The sequence below is a fragment of the Xiphophorus couchianus genome, chromosome 16 (genome assembly GCF_001444195.1).
Source record: "Xiphophorus couchianus chromosome 16, X_couchianus-1.0, whole genome shotgun sequence".
Lineage (NCBI taxonomy): Eukaryota > Metazoa > Chordata > Actinopteri > Cyprinodontiformes > Poeciliidae > Xiphophorus > Xiphophorus couchianus.
Genome location: NC_040243.1, coordinates 12,073,844 through 12,089,075, shown reverse-complemented (window position 1 = coordinate 12,089,075; position 15,232 = coordinate 12,073,844). Strand labels below are relative to the sequence as shown.

Sequence of the window (15,232 nt, the reverse complement as noted above, 5' to 3'; positions counted from 1 at the left end):
GACAAATTAATCTATGAATATTCAATCAAGCAACACCCATTCATCTTTGTTTTCCTGTCAAGCCCCTCCAACCGCTCCTTGCTTGCCTCACTATGCTCCTTACGTCTCTCGTCCCATTTTTGCTCCTGCACTGCGTTTTGAAATGAAAGCACATGGCTGCAGCGTCGGAACAGCTACATGCCTACACGGATTATTGCTTCAGCATTCACAGGAGCAAGGCACCACCAGCAGCGTGTGAAGAGATTGGGGGACATCCACTGATTGTGGGTGTGTGCGCATGCCAGGCTTTCATTTGTCTGCATGGAGGTAGTAGATTGCATAAAATGCCCCACACACGGGTTGTGCAGGCGCTGTAACCTGGAACTAATGGGTTCAAAGGCATATTTGTATGCAAGACACATGAATTCTGGTCCAGACATGTCGACTACTGAAATTTATACGTATCCTTTCTCCATGAGTGATTGTTAAAAATCAGTAAAACAAAAGCTTAATAATGGGTTTCGTTGCAGCATCTGACGAAGGCCAGCTGCTGAAATGCAGCCACAAGGCTAACAAATACATATAAATATGCACTAGTAGCAAGTGCATTCATATTTTTCTCTTTACTACAGGCTCCCAGAGGCAGGAAGTTCAACATCCCTTGCAAGCAGACAGGCAGGCGTTTCTCCCCAAAAGTAGCTCAGCAATTTAGTGTTAGCCAGGAGAACTGTTTCTATCCAAAAGCGGGTTCACTACTCACCTCTTTCTTGGCAACCTTCGGAGTGGTGTTTTTGAATTTGGAGGTCTTAAAACGATTCATATTGCTCTCCCAAATTGACTTTCGTGCCTTCCGGGTGTCTCTGTCGAGCTGGTTGGTACTGCTGAGAGTGCTGCTGCAGCTGACAGCTTTGGCTCGCCGCGCGGTGTTCGTTCGATTTGCTCTACGAACCGAGCCGAACGACTGGGCGGTGTCTTCGATTTTCCCTTCAAACCAGTGGCAGTTGTAGACCTTCTTCTCATGGGAATACAGAAAAAGAAAACAAACCAAAACGATAGATAGGTGGATGGACGGACAACAATAAAGTTTGTTTACATTTTTGTGTGTCATCTAATGAAGTAATGAAGTAACTTGGTGTGGGACGAGTAGCCAGAAATTGTACTGAAATTAGAGTGGTATCACTTAGGTAGGTCGAAGAAAAGGGTGTTGTGTATTAAAACTACCCTTACAAATATTTTTTTTCATGACCTTACCAAAATAAATGTAACAAAGTACATATAGCTACATACCAAGCTCTGAACAAAACAGACCACATAGCTCGATCCCAAACCTGTAAAACAGACCGGGATTTTAGACGTTTTTGCATGTCTAACCAGAAATGCCACTCACAATATGGCGGCGATATAGACGTACGATTCTGTGGTTAAACGACACGGTGTTCCGAAACGTGCAACCTCGGAGAATAAAACGTTTGCATCAATTTTTTCATGTAATTTGTTTTTGCAAATAAATATATTTTTCCACTCTTTCCAAAAACTATAGTGCTTGATGTATAATTTACTAAAAAGTAAAAAAAATAAAAATAAAAAAAAAACAGGTTTTTTTTTTTTTTTTTTGGTGTTTATTTCCTATGCACGCCCACACCGTTTTCCCAGGCATGCGCAGTCTCTCAAGCCGTGGCGACTGTCGGCATGATGGCGTCCTCGGCCGTTCGCAGCTCCTCACGCTGGATTACAGTCATCGTGTCCTCTGGACCTCGACGAGCTGCCGGTTTCGTTCTGTCTTCTGACCATGGAAGCCTCCGCAGTTTTTCTACCGTGGGAGCTGAGAAGTTGTGGCGTGGGGGCAGCTTGTTTTGCGGTGGAGCAGGAAAAGCGTTGACATTGAGAGGGGTGTCAGGTGAGAACTACACCAGCTAAGCTAAAATAAGCTAAGCTACACGTATATAATTTTACTCAAGTGACACGGTCTATAATAATCGGATAACCGCAAACTAATATCTAACTACAAAAGTTATAACGATGAAATAAGGTTTTAACATCTATACATGTACCTCGAACCACCTAAAAGTAGTTGATCAAATGTGATGTAATCAGTCTTGCTAACTTTGCAGTCTTTAGGTGACATTGGCAAAGACGAGACTATTTTGTTTGAACTTTGTTAGCTATTGCAAGTCATGCTTGAATTATTATGTTTGACTGATCTCCAAGTAAAATAAAGCAAAAACAGCAGTGCCAAATCAATTCTATACAGTTTAGTGAAATCCTGTAACACTACTCTATTTTTACACCCTATTTTTAACCAATAAAGTCCAGTGCCACTTTGAAGTCCTTTTTACTACAGTTACTGATTGCATATATCTTAATTATAAAAAAGAAAAATCAGAACAAAACACTTGTGCAGTATAAGCTTATCGGGATTTTTATAGGTCTTGGGTCTAAGACCCAAACAGAATTGAACCATTTAACTGAGAACTGTGAAAAGCAAGCTGCAGTGCAACTTTGTAACACTTCTAGATGTCATTTACTTACCCTCTCGCTTTTCTGGGCAACTTTCAGATCTGAAGTCGCCCAATGCTCTTTTCACGCTGTCCTTCCATACAAGTGCCTCTTGTAGCAGCAAGCAGGATTTCTATCAGATTCTTGGAGTCCCTCGCACCGCATCCCAAAAGGAGATCAAGAAAGCCTACTACCAGGTTTGATCTCGCCTTATGTGCAACGTGTCTTAGTTGTAACTCCCAATGTTAAGATATCAAATTATGGTGGTAAATGTGGGAGTGCAACATTATTGCTGATTTATGAGTTTAACTTAACATTTGCCTGACTATTTTCTATATTTTCACAAAGTCTTCACTACTGTCTTTAGCTTCTCGGCTATTAATTTTATAAGTTGTGGGCATCAAAACAAGCTACATTCCATCCAAATGGCTAAATGTATTACTGACCCGCAGAGCATGAATGATTAGCACTTAAAATGTATCAGCCTTCAAAATTATCCATGCAAGCAAATGTGAATTTGCACATATAAATATTGTAGCTAGACTCTAGATCCCTTTTGTTGGTCTACCGTCTGGGATTTTTGTGTCTGTTCAATCGCAAAGAGATGCGGAGCTGCAATTTAGTGCGGTCTAATAGCTAAAAATAAAATCACAGCCTACTTTCATGTTCATAGCTATATTTTAAGCCCAGCAGCATATTTAATTCACATAGGAATCAGCTTGGTTCTGGTAATTTAACAGTCTTATACTTTTATAATGTTTGCAGTTAATATAGGAAATGTAATGAACTGGAACTACAGTGAAATGTATTACAAGAGGAATTATGAACGAGTCATATCAAAACAGAGACAAAACATGCTATCGGTAGACTAGCTCTTTAGCATATACTTGTTTGATAAACACAAGGCTATCCTGCAGAAGCTCCTTTTGAGACAAAATAGCTCAATTTTTGTTTTTAAGTGTTTAAAGTACTTAAAATACTTAAACACTTTAAAATGTGTATTTTGCCACACTTTAAAGCCTCTTTTATGCATGTATACATAGCATTGGTTTTAATAAAGTATTGGGCTGATACTCTGTATTTGGAAATGCCCATTCTTATTAATCTGATTGGTACCAGGGGATATAATCCTGATCAGGACATCCATAATGGCAACCTAAGCAAGGATCACAGAAGGTTTTTATTTTTTGTCTTGTTTCGTTCACAGATGGCCAAAAAGTATCACCCAGACACAAACAAAGACGACCCGCAAGCGAAAGAAAAATTTGCACAGTTGGCTGAAGCCTACGAGGTTCGCTTTCAGTTTTTACAATAAAGCTTAAATAAATATTTTAAAGTAGATTTCCTTGTGTTTTGGCGGGAAAAGTCACATCTATGAGTTTCGATGTGGATTTAAACTTTGCTCTTTGGTCTTCTCAGGTGCTTAGCGACGAAGGGAAGCGGAAGCAGTACGACACATACGGTACAGCGGGTTTTGAGGCAGGTCAGGCTGGAGGAGGGCAGCAGTACTGGAGTGGACAGGCCAGCCATGTCGACCCGGAGGAGCTTTTCCGCAAAATCTTTGGAGAATTCTCAGGAGGCCGTGGCTTCGGAGACTTCAACGCCATATTTGATCAGCCACAGGAGGTTAGTGAGATTTACAGAAAGCCAAGCAATGCTGTGATCAGCTGTTTGCCTTTTAGCACCTTTTCTGAAGTTCTCTCTGTTTTCCATGTAGTACATTATGGAGCTGACATTCACTCAGGCAGCAAAGGGAGTGAATAAGGAGATGTCTGTTAACATAGAGACAGCCTGCCAGCGCTGCGATGGGAAAGGCCACGAGCCGGGGACTAAGGTTCAGCACTGCCACCACTGTAACGGGTCAGGCATGGTAAGAACTCCTACATAAGATTTACAATTTCTATGCGATTTTAGATTATACTTCTAAAGAGACCTGTCCCACGACCTATAGGAAACAATAAACACAGGACCATTTGTGATGCGCTCCACATGCCGGCGCTGCGGGGGGAAAGGTACAGTTATTTCAACTCCCTGTAACACCTGCCGTGGATCTGGACAAACCAAGCAGAGGAAGACTGTGGTTGTTCCTGTTCCTGCAGGTCAGTTACACTCAAGTATCGATTCAGCTCCCTATCCTTCACAAAGTCTGTATTGGCTAAAGTATTTCTCTCTTTCTTTTTATCATAGTTGAGCAGGGAAATTTAGTGGAATACCTGAATCTTGTAGTAACATTGAAGTTAACCATTAACATTTCAATAAATAAGTAAACTGTTTTTAAAGCACTTCTGTGCTTTAAAAACATCACTTTATGCCTCTTACAGGTTCTGTTTGCCTTGAGTTTGACTTTTTGTCTTTAATTTTAGTGCCCAATATTAATGGAAAAGTTTCCTGTTTAAAAACTGCCCACCGGTTCTCAATTGGGTTCAGGTGAGGTGAGGAAGAGGGCCATGTCAGAAGTTTTTTATCTTTATTGCCTTAAGTGGCTAGCCATGCAGAGGTACTTGGCTGTGATGGAGCTTTGTCCTGCAAGCACTGCGAAAACAAAGTCTTACCAAGTATTTCTGTCTAGTTTCTAGTGCAAATACCTCAATACACTTGGAATAAGACAAAACTTAAGTAACCTTTCCGCAAGATATAGGATTTTGTTTTGAGTAAAAAGCTATTGATAAAAAGTAGTAGTTCATTTGGCAGATTCTTTTCACTACTAACACGAAAGAACATGAATCTTTCTGTATATTTAACTTGTTTTGAGAAGGGTATTGATTACTGTGTAAAAATCATTGTCCTTTTGAAAGATCCAAATGTCTTCTTGGCCTGAACCACTGTTTGAAGAAAGTGTCGTTTAAAAACTGGCAATAGGTCAAGGAGTTGATTTTGAGCCTCAGCACACAGATCTTTATCAGTCTCTCACAGGTATTCTCCAGGATCACCTGTATGTAGCCTCAGCCATCTTTTCATCAATGTTGACCAACTTCCCTGTTCTTGGTAACCAATGTCATGCCACAGCATAATCCTGCTGCCACCATCATGTCAACTGCACACAGGATTTAGCAACAATTCTTTCACTGTTATGCTCTTGTTTTTGTTAGTCAATCGCATAAAATAAACTACTGAGTCATGGTGCAAAGCTTTGCAACGTTTCTCAGGAACCAGATAATTCAGAGACGGTTAAAATTTTCACCTGCAACATTCAGAATTCATCCCTTTTTAAAAACAAACTGAGTTATTGTTTGTACTTTTTCCCTGTCAGGAGTGGAGGATGGTCAGACAGTCAGAATGCCAGTCGGAAAGAAAGAAATCTTCATTACATTTCGGGTTGGTATTTACTGCAAAGACAACATGACTAGAAATGATCTTGCGTGAATTTAAATTTAACAATTGTCAGACAGTATAAAGTGTGCTGCATTCAAAATTTAGACTCTTTGGTATAATCTTTATTTTATCCAGGTCCAAAAGAGTCCTGTGTTCCGGAGGGAAGGTGCAGACATTCACTCTGATCTTTACGTCTCTGTGGCTCAAGCCATTCTGGGAGGCACGGCAAGAACACAAGGACTTTATGAAACGCTTAATTTGTCAGTAAGTAGAGATAGCCTTAATCTGATTAAAAAATGATAACTTCATACTTTAACAGTTGAAAGATCCACTGGTAATTTTTCTTTTATCCCCAGATCCCTGCAGGTGTCCAAACTGACCAGAGGATCCGTCTGTCAGGGAAAGGAATTGCTCGCGTCAGTGGCTATGGCTTTGGAGATCACTACATTCACGTCAAAGTCAAAATACCAAAGTGAGACTCCACAGATGTCATTGTTTCTCTATAGAGTTCACTGGAAAATTGTGAGGTTTCCAAAATACAACTTTAAATAAATTTTCTTTTGTAGGACTTTGACAGATAGACAGAAATCTCTTTTAACGAGCTTTGCTGAGGATGAGACCGATGTAGAAGGGACGGTGAATGGAGTCACAAACACCAGCACAGGTATGAAGACCGTCTCACTTCAAGATAGTTTTTTTTCCCCCTCCCTCAACTACTGAAAATCCATTAAAAATGGGAATTTTTGCAACACAAGTTGTACTTAGTTGCAGTGTTAATATCTGTCCAGGTGGGGGCAGCAGTGGTGAGCAGTCTAAGGGAGGGGAAAGCAGGCATGTCGAGAAGGAAGCAGGGTTGAAAGAGGAGGGCTTCCTCACCAAGTTAAAGAAATTATTTAGCTCTTCCTGACAGCCATAAACCGGGTATGGCTTTTTGTGGAAAGTAGTTGCTTTAGACGCGTCTTCATGTCTGCTATAGTACAAAAAATGGCACTTCATAGTCATCTGGTCTGTGGCTGTCATAGGCAGTTGTGCATGTTCTCCTTCATTGAATTATACTTCCGTCATATTTACAGAGCAGCAATTTTAAGTTTGTTTTATTTTTGTTGTCCCAAGGTAAGAGGTCGTCCTGGAACTAAGCCCGACTGAGCAAAGAGGACAGCGCAAAGCAAGGACAGTATAAATGTAAAGAATGTCAGAAGACTGAGAGACTTGGAGTGTTGGTTTATTGTTTTGGATGGATGACTAAGAAACTTTCTACCCAGACCTGTAGTGAAAAATCCTAAGGATCATCTTCTCTGTTCCCCTGCTGACGTGGATCTATGGATGTGCCAGTCTGCCAACTACACCGCGCATGGCTACAGAGTGCGTGTTAGCACTCAGTGCATGCTGGTCATCTGCTTACCAAAATGCAAATCAAAAAGCAAATAGCTTTTAAGTAATAAATTATTGTAGTAAAAATCTACAAAAAACAGTTAAGTCTGTTTAGGATTAAATCCAGCTAACTCAGTACAATGTGACCCTTGTGTTTTTATTTTTACACTTCTTTACTCAGCTCTGACTGTTCAACATCTGCTTACAGCTTCAGATCACATGACTTTTATTATTGGAAGGTCTTGCGTTGGATAATTTGACACACAAGCTTTCCTGAACTGTAAACTGTCAATTAAATATCTTTAGTTTTGAACAGTTCTAAAATTCTATGTAACAGTAGTAAAACAGGAATTCAGCCATGTATCATTTATAAACTCTATTCTGTATGGTTTTAAATATATGGGTTGGTTTTAAAAATAAAACCTCCTCTGTTTTACTTCTAGCTCTTAAGAGTCATTTTTATGTAGAAAATTTTTACCAACCTAGGTGAACTTGGAGCTGCTTGAATGCTTTTCCAGAGTATAAGGTATAAAAAAAAATCAAAGGATGATTTATTTGATCGACATCCGATCATTTTATCGTGGTCATGATCTGTTTTAATAAGTGATTAAGTCGCTATAACATTGAGGCTGTGATACTTCCAGGGTTTCTCCCAGTGTATTATAAAACTGGCGGGCCACCAGGCTTTACTTGTGCCCCCACCACCCTTAGCATTACTTACGTTTTTTTTTTTAAATGTTTGCATTTTTTAAGATTTTATAGTTGGTGTTCAGATATTAATCTTCCAATAACACTTAATTATCAAGTGATATTTTCAAATTTCCTGTTAACTTTAAATATTTAACTCAAAGACAACAGTCTGCTGGATGAATGATTGCGGAGCGCCCCAACCACTGGGCTTAGCAAGTTTTCTGGGGGAAATCTTACACTTCCTTCCAAAATTATACTCTAACTTACACGTTACATCCACATACTTCAATGGATGTTAAGGCGTTATGTAATTGACCAACACAAATAGTAAAGTGGAAGGAAAATATTGCATGGTGCTCTGAAACATGTAGAGGAAAAAGAATGCTGCTTATGATCATGAACACTATATCCACAATTATAAAAAGTGGTAGTGGCAGCATCATGCAGTGAGAAAGTTCAAGTTGTACAAAAAAATGGGGAAAATATGCAAAGTCAAACCATTTATTTTGTTATTGACAACACAATATAACTCTTGGTTTTCACTCATACAATAAAAGTGCTCTAGCTAGTCACACAGCTCCAATCAAATACAAAGGAATTAGGAGCAGAGTAAAAGAATTAAAAATTAGCATGTATTAGTCAAACATTTTCATTTATGGCTGCAGATTGTGTCCCTTCAGTAGGTCCTATTAATACTGACGCACACTTCATGCTTGACCCTTGTGAAAGCAATAAAACATGGGCTTACAAGAGCATTTCAAACAGTTCCTGTTTTAGCCCACCATATGCATTTCATTGTGCTGAACCTGAGACTTTCAAAAACAAAACTCTTATCACTCCCTTCGCCGTGTTTGCGACCAGGCAACTGCACCAGCATGGAAATGCTGCAAGTCTTTCTCCGTGAGAGTAAACGCATTGTGCACAAGAACCAGGCAGGCGTTTGAGAAACAGTACATTTCTTTGGATAATCGATACAAAAACCACTTCAAAAGGTTCCTAAAATATCAACACTCCATCTGGGTGGATACTAAACTTCAGTGTAATTACAGCACAAAGTATTTCTACTCAATACAAAGCTTAGCTGAGTTTTTATGGGAATCTTCTTCCAGCACGTTGTACAATATAGGTGATGTGTTAGACATATATCCACAAAACTGGATAATAAAGAAACAAGAACTGAGCTGATACAGGATCAATATATTAGTATAGTCAAAGCACCCACTCGTTTATCTCAAAGTAAATCTGCTGCGTCCAAATAAGAGCCCCTGCTGCAGGTAAGCAATAACGTTTCATTTAGAAAATTAGAGCATGCACATAAAGAGACTGCTTTTTATTGGCTAAGCCATCACATGTTTCTGAAACAAAAGAATAATTGAAGTTAGCATGCGCTACAATAGAGTAATTGTTTGTATTTCACCATTTTGAGAAACTGAATGTTGTCAAATAATCCTGCACTTTTTAAAGGTTTTTTTGGCTGTCATCATCCGTCTCATTGCAGACATGCAACCGTTTTAGAAACATTTGAGTGTGACAACAATACAATAAAATGTGACAATTTTCACATTATATTTAGGGAAAAACAGACAGCATAAAATATATGGATGCATATCCATTTAAACCCTGCCTCATCAAGGCCTGACCTACTGTACATGGTAGATACGATTTATCATTTTTTTGTCTGAGCTCACTCTGAACTCGTTAGCTAATGCACCATCATGTGATCAATAACAGCTTTTTTGGGAGAGGAGGAGGGTGTCGCTTCAATCTAGGCCTGTCGAAGTAATTATGTTATAAAATAGCAGACGTGCTCTCAACCGTTTATTCTCACCCACGCCACACACATAAATACATACAGCAACAGTATATTAGCAGAAACATTGAAGGGGATACGGGAGTTTTAATCTGGAAATGGAAGAAGCAGTCCACTTAAGAGTTTGCTTTTTACGCTGATTGGAGATGAGGAAAAACAACGTGGAGCAACAATGTATACTTTGAGAAAAACTGGAGAAAGAAAAGTGGAAACAACTACTACCGATCTTGTGTTTATGACGGGTTCTTTAGCTAGGGATTTTGAATGGCTTTATGTCACCATAATAAACCTGAGCACTATATATCCAGATATTAAGTGCAATTTCTGATTTTAGAGAGGCTTTTAAAGGCAACCATACACCTTTCTACAATTTGTCATGCTATAACTGTATTTTGTTAAGATTTTTTTGTGATAAATCAACATAATGTAGCTTTTGATGCAGAATTTATTTTTTTTGTTGAGGGGGTGGGGGGGCTGTCATGGTACCTCTTTCTTTATTAATGAGCTGGACAAAAATGCATGCCACATATAATTCAAAAACAATGTATCCTATTTCATCCACTTCCCAGTTATGTGGCGTTTTGTGTTGGTCTATCACAAAAACTTAATAAATGTTATTCTTTGGTTGCAACCTAAAACTAAACTGAAAAAGTTTAAAGCATATGGATATTAGCACTGTAAATTGACTAAATTTGTTGTACAAAAGTACTTTTTTGTTTCATATTGTTCTGAAGGATTTAAAGCATACATCTAATTATAAGTATCATCCAGATTGACTATTTTTCTTACTACAATATTGTATTTTGTTATCATACTTACAGTATAATTTATTACATCTGGTCTACTACCATCAGAAAGCAGCTATGACATAACTTCAGATGCACCAGAACTGAAAAGCACCAAATGGAAGGACAGTGTGTTGGAGGTAGAGAAATAAGAAAAAATATCTAAAGTTTTATGAAAAAAAAAAGAAAGTAAAGTGTGTGGAGGGAGTTGTTGTCCTAATCGTCTTGCAGATCACACTGCTTAAAGTCTACAACTAAAAAGCTCAAACATAAAAATGCACAGGCCTTATTTGAATGTTTTTATAAAATGGTCAGTTAGTGGAAGTCTTCCAGTCTCCTTACTGTCCTTCTTTTTACCGCTCCTCTGTTCTAACACCAGCTGGATCACATCAGATACCACGCAGCCAGTCCAGCCAGGGCGGCGAACCAAGTGGCGAACAGGACCTGTCCCGTCGGGTGTCTGAGAGCGGCCATGACCAGCTGACCAAAATACGCTGTTCCCCCCGACGCTGCTGTGATGCAACACAGACAGAAAACTACATTCAAGAAGCCAACTATCATCCAGCGATTAGTTTTAGAACAACACATTCTTCACTTACCCATCTTGGCAGTATAGTAGGGACATTTGCTGATGTCTCCTCCCATCTGCCCATGAACAGACATGCCAGCATCTTGAACATCCTCCTGAATTGTTTTGCCAATTTCTTCTAACTCCTCAAACACCTGCCAGAGCAAACATTAGGTTAGGTCATACCATACCATGTAAAACTTCTCCTACTCTTAATTTTGTTATATTACAGCAACATCTGGATTGATATTTTATAATAGAATTTGAACGTTTACACTTTGCTTTGTGTTTGTAGGAGAAGAAAATTATCCATCTTATTGTAATTTCCAAGTTCCATTTGGAAAAATGTCAATCTTGTGCATGTTTAATGTAGTACTAGTGTTTATTTGATCCTTCTGGTGATTTATATCTCATTAAATCTTTCACATGCATAGTGCTGTACAACATCTGCCAGAGAACATGATAATTTGTTGTACAAATACATTAACCTTTAAAGGAACACATTGTGTTTACCTTTACTGCTAATAGAGAGCTTGTTACTGAGCACCACAATTAGCATACCAGAGTGATTTCTGATACACAACCTGAACATGGTTGAGTTGGATTTGGTTTAATTCCCAGATCCACTTTCCAACTCAATTCATTGTTTATACTGGATGTTTACACCACACTTCTCTGTTGTGCTGTTTCTGTTTCAAGCAAAGATCACTGTGCAGAAAACAGTCTGAGAACCATGATGATGCAGAACGTAATGATGTGTGGTTTTCAAAACTTTTTACAAATCAAAATCTGCCCTCAAGTCAATCCTTTGCAGAACCACCTTTGGCCTGAACTACAGCTGCAAGTCTTTTGTTGTTTGTCTCTCAGGTCAAAATATTTTGCCCATATATACAAAATATTGAATATTATAGATCAAATATAACATTCTGAGACAGAATATTATAAAGCAGATAAATATGCTTTGATCTAAACTTCCAGTTTTAAGTCTTTTCAATTCTATAACAGGTTTTGTAATTCAGTTGCCCTCTAACATCGATTTTCACCGTAGAGATTATGTGTTAAGAATCAACACACATTTAATCTTCTACACAACTTTCCCCATAACCTGTCAGCTGCGACAGGTTATATGTCTTCATGATGCCGCTTGTTCATTAATTTGATCTAATATTTACTTCTGGGACCTCAACAGTACAGCTGTATTAAAGCTGGGTTTGAATTGCACACAAGTGGACTTCTGAAAGCAATTAGTACTAATGGATTTCATTAAAGGATAAAAGAATTAAGGAGCAGGGATGCATATTTATCAGTTTGCTTTTGTAAAGAAATTTGAAAATGAGGCATCTTTTTCAACACCGCCAGTGACGTTTTTTATGGTAGTCGCATAAATTCCCAATAGAAGACAGTACAATAAATTTGCTGGTTGTGACTACAGTTTAAATCAATACAAATGGTTCAACAAAGTGCGTTTTACACAGAATTCCATTGGAATAGCACTGATGATTACCCACTTCTATAATACCAAATCTCTATTTAAACCGTTTTTCCCGACCAGTAAAAGTGCCAAGATCATCAGCTGCCTCAGACTCTCACCTCCATGTTGAAATGAAAAGCTTTAACAGCTTCCGCCACCAGTTTCTTCTTTGCCGCCATGTCCAGCTCCAGCTCATTCATGCGGCTTCGGTACAGCTGTTTGAACGCCTTGGCACTGTGGATCGCATCAAACTGGTAGAACTCCAGGCCTTCCCCTGTGGGTGGCAGCTTCAAAGCTCTCTGTGCCACCTTTCTCAGCACCTGCCCCCCTGACAGGTCACCCATATAGCGAGTGTAGGCATGGGCCACCAGCAGAACCGGGTCTTCCTGCCCCACCTGGTGGATGCGGTCCACGTAGTGCTGGGTGGCCTGAGAGCAGCTGATCTTGCTCTTCCAATCCGGACCGTAGAAATACTCCAGGTCGTGGGCCAGGGCTTCATGGCGGTGCAGCTCTGCAGGAAAATACAGGGGGGCAAATTGGGGGTGGTCCTTATTCCTCTCGATCTCCTCCTCCATGGCCGTATATGTGTGGTAAAGTGCAACAGCACCAAGCTGAAGGGGGAAAAAATACAAACGTCTTCTACTTTCTTTTCAGCTTCATTTTAATTTTAATTCTCTTTTGTTAAGTAAATGGGGTCACGACATTTTGTTTCCAAGTCTAATTCAACTCCATAGGGGATTTTCAATCAGGGCTTCTGAGCAAGTTCTGAGAAGATAAGAGGTTTACCTGCAGGGGGTAACAGTAAGAGGTTTCTCAATTTAGAGAATTACTAAAGAAACCTCAGTGGACAAATACACTCTACCCACAATGAACAAATAGTAAAGCAAAAACTTGTCTTTGCCTGTCTGTGAGTTTAAAAAAAAAAAGCTTTATACCATTAAAATCATCCCACTTTCTTCATTCTTTGTTTATTCGGTCTCACCTTGAAAAGCTCTTTGCGGATTCGTCCCCTGAGGAAATCTTTCACGAACTGCGTGTTCTCTGCTTTTTCGTGAACCTCCTTAGTTCCAGCAGCCAGCATCTCAGACAGATCCTCTGGGCTGCAATTAACATGCCAGCGAAAGAAAAATAAAGTACAAAGCTTGCTTGGTTTCTAAATGTTCTCCAAACCCACAACAGTTCGTAATCTTAATCAGATATTAAAAAATAAACCAAAGTACTGCAAAAAAAGTTTACCTGAGGTTGCTTTCTTCTTTCTCATACCCTGTCCCAGATCCATTGGACACATTTGCTTCCGTCTCCATCTTCTCTGACATTTTTTGTGTAATTTGTTTCTGGAGTTCAACCTGAAAGCAGTACATGGTGGTAAAGTCTTTACTAAGTCATATAAAAATGAAAATTTGTAACCAATATTTAAGGCTCATCAGGATTTAAGTACAGTCCCTTGTACACGAATATCTCTTAGACCTTTTTACATTTTGTCACCTTACAACCATAAACTTCAATGTACATTTTGAAGGATTCCCACCTACATTGTTCCACCTTAAGAAAACCATCCCTCACAGTATGATGCTGCCACCCCCATGATTCGTCACATAAAATCTCTATCACATAAAATCCAAGAAAACTCAATGAAGACTGAGGATGGAAGGTGGCAAAATGATAAATGTTTAAATGAGCATTCTTAAGCAACAGGAAGATCCAGATTTGTTGAATGACTTGACAACAAATCTGGAAGTTGAACAATCAAATACAAAAGCAGCTCCAGTTTAAAGCCAAATCAATAATAATTAAAAAAAAAAAAAACACGCAAAAGAGGCAAACAAAACAATAAGAGTTAATATCATCACTTTCTCTAGTGGTCTGGGTAAAACGGTCAAAACAAACACACCTTTAAACAGCTGATTAACCTACGTAAAGCCGTTGACCTTACTTAACCCTGACAGTAAGGCACCAAGTTGACTGACAGTAAACACAATTAGTCTTGTAGGTTCACAAAGGCACCTTTATACAACGTCCATGCTCGTATAGCATAAATCGACTGAACAAAAAGGTGCAAAACACAGGACAGGCCTCCTTTCTGGAGTTTACCAGTAATCTCCGTGACAGCGTTGGAACGCTAGATATGTTTTGGCAAACGAACAAATTGACGTACATTTTCTGTTTATTTTTCCAATAAAAACAAATCCTGTCCCACTACAGTAAACCAAGAATTCTTTGCAACTTGTTGAAGCGACGCGTTGACAACAGCTAACTTTACAGGAGCTAAGTAAGCTAAAAGCTAGCTAACAAACTCGTTAAAATTTAATAAAAAAATAAACGCTAAAACGTGTCACTAAATAGAAACAAATCATTTTTATGTACTGGTTTTACAAATAGTCAAGCGGAACAAACCTTCCCTCCAGCTCAGTAGTAAAGTCTTAAAACTCAAACGCAGGATGCGAAGCTCCACCGGAACAACAGTTATTAAAAGCTTCTGTCGCTACCCGGCGAAAACAGACATGCGTGTCTCTACCGGAAATGCTGACGCAAAATTGTAGTTTTAGCACAAGAATTTGTAGTTTCGGATTATAAAAATTAGCATATCTTCTATTTTCCACTGTTTCTGAACATTACAAACCGCAGATGTTTCCATGACTCTTTGTGACATTAGTAAGACACAGCTGTACTTTTATTCATGTATTTATTGTCAGTTTTTTTCGCTTTTTGAAATCAATGTCCAATAAGTTAACAACAGTAAGAGTATTGCC

At 39.0% G+C, this 15,232-nt stretch overlaps 3 protein-coding genes across 5 annotated transcripts in view; 1 reads left to right on the top strand and 2 right to left on the bottom strand.

The window, feature by feature from the left end:
• LOC114160065 (mitochondrial import inner membrane translocase subunit TIM16-like) overlaps positions 1-891 on the bottom strand; it is a 111,252-nt gene extending 110,361 nt beyond the window's left edge. For both annotated transcript variants that reach the window (XM_028042440.1, XM_028042438.1), the window contains exon 1: positions 740-891. In XM_028042440.1, coding sequence (XP_027898241.1) covers positions 740-799 — 60 coding nt within the window. In that variant the 5' untranslated portion in view covers positions 800-891. The remainder of the gene's footprint in view (positions 1-739) is intronic.
• Positions 892-1,632: 741 nt separating this feature from the next.
• On the top strand, positions 1,633-7,600 carry dnaja3a (DnaJ heat shock protein family (Hsp40) member A3a). 2 transcript variants are annotated; one of them, XM_028041427.1, is made up of 12 exons: positions 1,633-1,876; positions 2,536-2,672; positions 3,683-3,766; positions 3,895-4,101; positions 4,193-4,345; positions 4,427-4,574; positions 5,726-5,790; positions 5,923-6,051; positions 6,144-6,259; positions 6,354-6,451; positions 6,576-6,708; positions 6,901-7,600. In XM_028041427.1, the coding sequence occupies exons 1-11, from the start codon at positions 1,669-1,671 to the stop codon at positions 6,692-6,694; spliced, it is 1,464 nt and encodes a 487-aa protein (XP_027897228.1). In that variant the 5' UTR covers positions 1,633-1,668; the 3' UTR covers positions 6,695-6,708; positions 6,901-7,600. The 2 variants fall into 2 exon arrangements, with proteins under 2 accessions (XP_027897228.1, XP_027897229.1); XM_028041428.1 differs by lacking the exon at positions 6,576-6,708.
• Positions 7,601-8,335: 735 nt separating this feature from the next.
• Positions 8,336-15,011, bottom strand: hmox2b (heme oxygenase 2b). Its single transcript, XM_028041430.1, has 6 exons — positions 14,877-15,011; positions 13,719-13,828; positions 13,465-13,582; positions 12,602-13,093; positions 11,043-11,166; positions 8,336-10,955 (listed from the first exon to the last, which is right to left on the bottom strand). The coding sequence occupies exons 2-6, from the start codon at positions 13,796-13,798 to the stop codon at positions 10,828-10,830; spliced, it is 942 nt and encodes a 313-aa protein (XP_027897231.1). The 5' UTR covers positions 13,799-13,828; positions 14,877-15,011; the 3' UTR covers positions 8,336-10,827.
• Positions 15,012-15,232: the final 221 nt, after the last annotated feature.

Bases quoted from the DNA above. Each gene is read 5' to 3' on its own strand.
- dnaja3a (XM_028041427.1), top strand. From the start codon at position 1,669: ATGATGGCGTCCTCGGCCGTTCGCAGCTCCTCACGCTGGATTACAGTC. The intron at 1,877-2,535 runs GTGAGAACTACA...GGCAACTTTCAG, and splicing joins GACATTGAGAGGGGTGTCAG to ATCTGAAGTCGCCCAATGCT. The intron at 6,452-6,575 runs GTATGAAGACCG...ATATCTGTCCAG, and splicing joins AGTCACAAACACCAGCACAG to GTGGGGGCAGCAGTGGTGAG.
- hmox2b (XM_028041430.1), bottom strand. From the start codon at position 13,798: ATGTCAGAGAAGATGGAGACGGAAGCAAATGTGTCCAATGGATCTGGG. The intron at 11,167-12,601 runs GTGAGAGTCTGA...TTGCTCTGGCAG, and splicing joins CTTTTCATTTCAACATGGAG to GTGTTTGAGGAGTTAGAAGA. The intron at 10,956-11,042 runs GTAAGTGAAGAA...GTTGCATCACAG, and splicing joins CTACTATACTGCCAAGATGG to CAGCGTCGGGGGGAACAGCG.